Source organism: Lygodium microphyllum, chromosome 17 (genome assembly GCF_053477565.2).
Source record: "Lygodium microphyllum isolate KBCC chromosome 17, Lygodium_microphyllum_v1.1.10, whole genome shotgun sequence".
Classification (NCBI taxonomy): Eukaryota; Viridiplantae; Streptophyta; class Polypodiopsida; order Schizaeales; family Lygodiaceae; genus Lygodium; species Lygodium microphyllum.
The window spans coordinates 27014411-27023069 of record NC_141151.1 but is presented as its reverse complement, the minus strand read 5'-3'; the positions used below and the strand labels follow the sequence as shown (position 1 = coordinate 27023069).

The 8659-nt window shown below is 42.2% G+C and overlaps 1 protein-coding gene across 1 annotated transcript; it reads left to right on the top strand.

Moving 5' to 3' along the window:
* The first annotated feature begins 324 nt into the window (after window positions 1-324).
* On the top strand, window positions 325-2927 carry LOC148021720 (protein FRIGIDA-like). The gene is made up of 3 exons (XM_087697237.1): window positions 325-1651; window positions 1746-1921; window positions 1998-2927. The coding sequence occupies exons 1-3, from the start codon at window positions 490-492 to the stop codon at window positions 2469-2471; spliced, it is 1812 nt and encodes a 603-aa protein (XP_087553363.1). The 5' UTR covers window positions 325-489; the 3' UTR covers window positions 2472-2927.
* Window positions 2928-8659: the final 5732 nt, after the last annotated feature.

The window sequence follows — 8659 nt, the reverse complement described above, 5'->3', positions numbered from 1 at the left end:
TCAACAAGACCACATGACCTAATTAAGTTCTCCCATGCTTCTTTTTCTAAATGTTATCATTGGTGTTGCACCATGTGAACTATTCTGTGCCTCAACTATGGTGTTCCTATCACCCATCGCAATTGTGTTCTCACCGTTAAACTTATGCCAAGTTTGCTTCGACATAGAGCTCTCTTGAACGAGTTATTTAGGATGCAAACAAAGATGGCATCAACGTCAGCCCCATCAATAGTGCATTTGATAGCAAACATGTGGCCATTATCACAATTCCAAAGCCACCGTAACTCTTTCATCAAGAGCAGGACACCATCACTTCACCAAAAGCATGACACCACCACTTCCCCTGGAAACAAACATTGCTGGTGAGACGAGCAAACCAAGGTGTGAAGGTGGCCAGCCAATGTGAACAGCTTCAAGATTTAGGGTTCTCTCTCCCTCTCTCTCTCTCTCTCTGTATACCAGTCGGTTCTACACAGGTCTGCAGTTTCTATGGCGTCAGTGGCCGATCTCAAATCAGGCCTCGACTCCATCGCCCAGCGCAAGTCTCGTCTGCACAAGTCGTTCAGCAAGCTGTCCTCCCCCAAGATTGGCGCCTCATGGAAGGACATCGACGACCACTTCAAGGACATCGAAGCAAACCTGCGTAAGGCCCTGGACGACTATAGCGCCAAGGAGAACGCCCTCCATAACACCACGCAGAAGGTCCAGGGGGAGCTCCAGCAGAGAGAGGCCGACATCTCCTCGAAAGAGCAGGCGTCCCTCGCGCGTGTCCAGGCGCAGAAGGATGCCGCGGTGGCGGCCATCCTCGAGCAGAAGCGCAAGTGGTCTGAGGAGAAAAAAAAGCTTAATGCAGGAGGCGGCTCTGCGGAGCAGGCACTTGCTGCAACAAAGAAAGAGAAACCTGCCTCCACGACGAAAGCAGGTGCCGGTGCAGCTGCTGCCGCGGATGTCAAGCCTGATAGCATGAACGCTGAGGCTTTAGTTGCTAAGGCCGATGACGTCAGCCCTGCGTTCAAGGTGGCGCTCAGCGGCCTGCTTGCAGCCGGCCATGATACTTTAGAAAATGCTATGAAAGTTGATCATAATGCTGCTGCAGAAAATACTGTGAAACATGACAACACTGCTGCAGAAGCTGCCATCAAACCTCGCCAGGAGCTTAAAGGTTTCTTTCAGAACATGGACTCTGTGGGCTTGCGCAAGTTCCTTGCAGAACGTAGAAATACTCTCATTGAGCTCAGCATTGAGCTCCCTGCAGCATTCAAGCTGGCATCAGATCCTACTCAACTGATGCTTCAAGCCTTGGAAGGATACCGCGAGCGAGATGAGAAGAACTCCAAGGATGCTTTTATTGCTGACCGCCGCGTTTGTGTTTTCCTCTTGGAGGCCCTTGAGAAACTCCAGCCTGTTCTTTCTGTCAGTGCTAAGAAGTCCGCCAAAGAGGTTGCTGACAGGTGGAAATCAAAAATGGATCTTCAGGCTATGAATTTCAGCAGGTCATTGGAAGCTCAAAGTTTCCTGCAGCTTCTCTCTACATTTGATCTGGGATTGGAGTACAGCAAAGATGAGCTTTGTGAGATTGTATGTAAGATTGCACGTCGGAAGCAAACGCCTGTGTTAGTTCGCTCACTTGGGCTATCTGAGAAAGCTGGAGGTCTATATTTGTTATCATGTCAGTTACGCATGTGGATGTGGATTATGATATTTTATATGCACTTATCAGTTCTGTTTTTTGTTGGTGTGTTCAGATGTTGTTGAGAAGTTAATTAAGAGCGGGAAGCAGATAGATGCAGTTGTATTTGCAAAGTCCTTTGACTTGTTTGAACGCTACCCTCCTGTACCAATGCTCAAAGCTAGCTTAAAGGAGGCCAAAAAAGCCGCACAGGCTATTGTCAAGGCTGGAAACAAGTCTCTTGCTGCACAGGTAACTACACATTGACCTGAGAGATTGTGCTGTTGACCTCTTTTATCATTGTCTAATTTGTAGGTGTTATTGGCAGAATGAGGCAAATCAGAAGGAATTGGCAGCCCTAAAAGTTGTTCTATCTGTAATTAATGAGTGCAACCTTGGAAGTCAGTACTCTCCAGATGCTTTGCGGAAACGTATCAATGAGTTGGAGAAAGACAAGGAAGAGAAAAAGAGGGCAGCTAGTATTTCAAAAACAAAGCAACCAATGAAGAAAATCAGAAGTGATGAGAGTCATGATGTTATAGGAGCACAGCAGTTTGAGAAACCCTCTTACAGTGATCGTGATCATGTGCCACATGGGGGAGTGAATTTATCCTCATATATACGACCTGGTCTCGATAGATCTGTGGGTGCACAAGGTTCTGGTTATGGTAACAGGCTAGATAGTTTCTCAGCCTTTGGTTACAGGTCACCAGCCTACAGTGGATCTAACAATTCTTACAGTGCCTATAACTACACTTCAGCCTTATCAAGAGCACCATCAGGATATTCTGCATACTGGTAGTTTTGTAACTCTTGAGTTGCTATCTGTTGGGGCTCTCCTGTTGCTTTCTCAAGGCAGGCCCATAGAGTCATTACTCATTCTTGTCTCAGGGGCCCTTCTGCAAGGCTGTTTTTTGTGCACATAAGCTAGCTGGTCAAGAAGGAAAGAAACAGGTGGCATTAGAGGTGTCATATCTGTGCAAAGGGACTAAATGTGCTGCCGTTGTTAAGTCAGTTAGTTGTGAAGGCAAGACTTGGTTCAATGGGTTAGTTGGCTATTTTGAAATAGCTGGCACTAGTTTGAGTGGGGGCTCGTGATTTATCATGTTATGGATGCCCAGGATGGGCTTTGAGCTGAAATTTGGAAGGGGGTATTGATCCAGATGAATGGAGATCATGACACTGTGCAGATGTAACCCAAGCTCAGTAAGTGGGGTATGAAGTGAAGAGGAATGAAATTACCCTTTTGAACATTGCATTTTGATGGTCACTTTGTGCATGCTACTGGTGTGCAGAGATTTTATGTCGAGCTTTGCATTGTCCTACTTGCCTTGTTATATACAAAATATTTGAGACTCCTGAGAGCTTTGTTTTTTTCAAAATCCTACATTATTTTTTTTGTGTTGCAACATGTTAAGTACATAGAGTTAGTTTCCTTAATACAGTGGCTTTTGTATGTACCGGTGTATTGTGAATGTGACATTCTAAACCAGGAAGTAGGTGCTTTCTAGGTAGTAGGATTTCAGTTGGAATCATCTTTCTGGTTGTATTCGCATCACCGCTTTTGAAACACTAAATTTTGTAAACTCTACTGTCAATCAGAAATTAGTTTGCATTTGCATATGCCATGGTTCATGTCTTGTATGATCAGCTACAGTTTGGTTGGGAAAGTTGCTGGCAAATTTTTTCGGCAAGAATGAAAGAACAAAAAGATTTTAGAGAGAAAGGCAGGTTGGTGTCTGAGTGAAGTTGATTGAGGCTTTGCTGAAGCTCAAACAATTTCATTCTTTCTGGTGCCTGGCTTACTGGTTAATCATAAGATGTGGCAGCCTAGGTGTCAGGAATATAGCAGCTTGTTGAAACAGTACTTCTGAATGTTAGAACTTACTGGTGCAAAGACACAAAAGATGCCCCTAAAGGCTGTATGATGTTTCACATGCGAAAAAATTGGAATATTGGATTCAAAAAAATAATTTTCAGAGATACAAGTGCAGGGGGACCAAAAGAGAGCTTGGTAACTACTAAGTTATGCTCATCCCCACTAATTATTCCCAACAAGCCTGACATTCTGAAAAAGCCACCATGCTATGCTCTACTTATTTTCCGCCAGCTAACTAGGGCTGGAGCCATTTAACGAGAGCTCTCTTCTTGAAATATACATAAAAGCTAGTAAGTCCAGCTCTTTCCTAAGTTGGCCTAGATGAGAGAGCTATGTTTGACCAGACATCTTTGGCTATGATCACAGCAGAAAGATGTGTTGAACATGTTGATGTCTCCACACTTGCAGTTCTGATTCCTTAGCCCTCTTTTGCTTGGCTTGTTTGTAGAATTGAAAGCCCCACATATTACTCTCCATGCAAAGACTGTTAGTTTGAGAGGTAGCTTGCTATTCCAAATTCCTTCGAAGATAACCTTCGTCCAATTTTTTGCTAGGTCTATGTGGCTAACTTGTCCTATTCTTTGTCAGATGTATGTGCCACATGTTCTCAACTATATTTAGGGTACACTCTTTGGACTCTTAACACCTTTTGAAGCTGTTCTAAATCTTGTGTGCATGCTAGGGTATTCTTGGTGTTGTGCTCTATGAGCTTAACGTGCATGCTTACATAAGGGACTCCACGCAATATAATAAATGCACTTACCAATACGCACCATGTTGTACTCATTTGCATTGGCAAAGCTATGCTCAACGACCCATGCACACACACTTGGTTGCCTCCTTATTTCCATTGTCATTGACACATAAGAGGAGTCGACGTTAGAACAAGAAGAGAGAGAGATAGAGAAGAGCTTTGCATTGCACGTCCCTTACTCCCTCACAACTCAACATTGTATACTCTAGCTCAAGATCTCAACTCACCATGAAGAGATGGAGATGAGGAATGAAGAGCATCGATGAAGCTTCATAATCTACAGTTCCTTTGTGCGCACTCACTCACTTCCTCTCCTTCACTTTCATGCACTTACATAATAGAGTAGCAAGAGATACAAGAAGCAAAGTTGGCACTCACATGAATAACTTGTTTTATTCTTTTGTATCCCTTTATTTTTAAGGTTAGGGTTTTTCCATTACCCTTGGTCATCTAGCCTTTTTGTGGTCACATGACTAGTCTTCCTTCCTTTTACATGCATCTGGATCTTAGTTTTAATGAGAAAATCAACTAGTGCACATCCGAACCTCATATACAAGTTATACAGAAGGGGAGTCTCACTGAATGAAATATCCAATTGGTTTATATAACTCTCTTTTCTTAGAAAATTATGGGGCCTTTTGCATTTGCAGTTAACATTATATCTCCATCCTAAATGGGTGACAATCCCATGACACTCACACCAAAGGTAGCTTATTGTCATAAGTGAAGGATGCTAGGATAGTGAACGAGGAGGTCTTGATTAGGGAGCAATAGTGTGGCTAATGCTGAAGACTTGGGTAATAGGAATGAGCTTGTGGGTTCGAAGATTGCTCGTGCTCTTGATAGGGTTGCGATGAAGAGTGGTGGAATGGAGATTATTTGGTGGTGGGTGGGGCATGATGGATTATGGTTAACGTGGGCCACCAATGTTGATGGGTCTCTATGAAGTCTAGTGTACATGTTATGTCACTGATACTGTCCCTAAGGGATGTGTTTACCATATTTGTGCAGTGACTACATCACATGCATGTGGAAGTGGGAGCTAGGTCAAATTCCAAGTGAACTTTAAATATTGTCCCACACTTGAGGACCCAATTGCTGTGAAGTTATTGTGTTGTGCTAATCTCAGGGTAACAGGTTGTCCAAGCACACATGAGGTGTCTTGCTCTTGATGTGCCTTGAGGTTGTGATATGGGGGTATGGGTTAGGGGTTTAGAGATGGAGTCGGCTAATTGAGGCCATTAGGTGCTTCTAACTTGAGGACCCTAGATGTAGTGAAAGTATCATATGCTTTTGTTTTCATTCTTTTTCTTCGTTCTCTTTTTTTAAAGTTTTAAAACTAAAACACAAATGAGTGCATAGAAGATATCATACTCCTTAGGAAGTGGTAGGAGGCATTCTTTGTTGAGAAGATATTGCTTTACCGATTCATGCATGTATAATGATGAATCAATGTAGAAAGTATACACATGGTGAACCTGCTATCCACCATATCTTCCAACAACTACACATAGAATGTGGACAATAATGCAGTTGTGAGATGAAGCCTGAACCATCGTCACTCAATCAATATTGCATTTATGTCACAAAATAACAGCGAGATTCTATCTTCATATAGTATAGTAGGTTATTGTAGAGTAGCTTTATGAGGAGCTTAAGGTAGTTGCATGTCATGATGGAGGGGTTAGGGCAGTTGGTGAGCTCTCTCACGAAGTGGCTGAAGGATGACTCTAGGTTTGAGGGCTAGAACATGTAGGTCTTATCAACATGAATGGCTCTTACATTTGGGATCCTTAGGAGATTGTACCTACAATGTTTGCTCTCTTCATACTCTTTGTTGTATCTTTGTGGGTAAGGGAAATAAGTGAATTTTCCCTCTTGTCTTCATGTGAATAGCGAAAGGATTTTCATGCCCTCTTGTTATTTTCCAAGATGGGGTATTTCCATTTTGGTTGACTTGGCCATGCTTACCTTGGTTTTAGCTTGAGATAGTTGCCCGTGCTTTCCTTTGCAATGCAAGATCTTCAATAGATAATGAAATTTAGAGGATTGAGCCATTTGCTTGCTATACTCTTTGTTGCTTGTATGAGCAATCGCATTGTGCGTAGGGGTAATGGTCTTCTAAACTTTCTTTCCTCACTCACCTTGTAGTTAAGGACTACTAAGATGCCCAATCTATCCCTAGTACCTTTTCATAGTTTCCTTTGGGTTTTCTTCTTCTTCTTGAGGTAGGAGCTTTGGGGGAAGAGGGCATTTAGTCACCTTTGCGATTGTACTCTCAGTGTCTATACCATGGTGGTGTATGCCTCCTACTCTTGATCCTCTTCTTTTGTTGTTTGCTCTTTTGATTTAGCTACATTGAACTTTGGTGATTTTGGCATATTAGTGGAGGGTGTCATGATTGTTGATAGCTCTATGGCAATGGGAGGTGCTAATTAGGGTGTTCTTGGTTACAAAAGACCACCTGCCTTTAGTTTGTGATCATCGTACCTTTTCTTTTTCAAATGAGGGATCAAGTCCTCCTTGGTTTGCTCCATGGACATTTTATTGATTTCTCGGATCTAGTCTATACTTTCTAAGGTGATAGAAATTAATCCTTAAGCTCATTACATTTTCTGTTTGGGAAATGTAGGCCAACATTGTAGCTTCTTGAAAAGGTTCTTGTTGCTTAGCCATCACATACTAATAGGCTTCCAATTGGACCTTATATTGACTTTCATAATATTCTGCCACCCCTAGGTCATTTGATAGCTTCATTAGTGTTGTTTCATGTAATCTTTGGGTTTTACATTCCACTAGGCTAATACCCCCTGTTAAGCTAGCAACTATTGTCTCCTATAGGCTTGCACATGTGACCTTCCATTGGCCATGTACCTTGTGATGCTCCCAGCTTTCTCTCTCATGAAAGGTTGTTTTTCCTTCTCCTAGGCTAGTTGGAGGGTGAACTTACTTAGTTGGTGATTTGTCTCAAATAGTTTTTTGCACAGCTTGTCCACCTCTTCGTCCTTAGCTTTTAGTTCTTGAATTTTTTCCTTCTCCTAGGCTAGCTGGAGGATGACCTCAGTTAGTTGGTGATTTGTCTCAAATAGCTTTTTGCACAACTTGTCCACCTCTTCCTCCCTAGCTTTTAGTTCTTGAATTTTTGAGTCCTTCACTCCAAGTTGTGTTTGGATCTCCTACACCTAATCATCAAACTCCACAAGGAACTTGTTGTAGGCTTCTTGGGTTTCATGTAGTCTCTTGTCTAGTCTTTGTTGCTTCTGGTTTATCCCTCTTAATCTCTACACATAGTTACTCCATAGCTCCTAACATGCTTATGTGTCCTACCCATAGGAGGTTGATATGTACTCTTGGATGATGCATTAGTGCATAGTCTATTTTCGTAGTTTACAAGCATAGTTTTTTTTGCCTTGGTGAGCTCACTGAACTTTCTTCATGCTCCCTATCTATGTGATCAGCTCTCACGAAGTGTTATCGAGTTAGAGAACCTGATTCCTTTGTTCTTTTTTTCTTTCCCTTCAGAGGATTCTCCCTTTTTTGCTAATATCTTAGCTACCTGCTGTGAGATATTTTGATCCTTTTTGTGCATTAGCTTCTCAATGGAAGCCCTTATTGCATGCTCATACTCCTCTTGGTTTTGCTTCATCTTGGCTTCCAACTTTTCCATTCTTTCTTTGACCTCTTTTTAGCAACCTCGATGCTCATTCTTTGCTCTTCTATTTCTCCTTCATTAGAGTCTCCTAATGATGAGCTCAACTCTATTTTTTCTCTTTTTTTCATTTTCCACTTATTCGACTCATTAGTAGGCATGTTTTCCTTTTCTTGAGTATTCTACTTCCAGTCTAGTCCTTTGGTGGTGGAGGTGGATGCACATACTATGATGGCATGATTTCTTATAGGGGTGTTCCTCCACTATCAGCTATGACATGGGTCAACACATTGCCATATTTGGCAATGTTGCTTCTTGCTTCCATGTGGTTGAGCTTTTATGCTGGGTCCTTTAAAAGAAATCTGTGAGCCTTTGCCAGGGGGGATACAATTATACATTCCAACCAAAGGTTGTGGTTGGTATACTCTAACAACCACTTTGGCACTCTAGTGGATGGCCATAACTTTGTTGTAGGTGTACATGTGATGAAACACATGTGCCGTGACTCTTAACTCTTCATCAGTTAATGGCCTTCAAGAGGAATCCTTCATCGTTTATCACTGTATCATCCCATCTTTGTGCAACCTAGGGTGTTCTTTGTGCCCTATTGTAGCTCCCTATTCTAGCCTTTATCCTTAGTGTCTCCTCCACTAACTTTGGGGTAAGTTCAAAGTTTTCTTTTCTTTCTACAAATTATTGACCAAATCT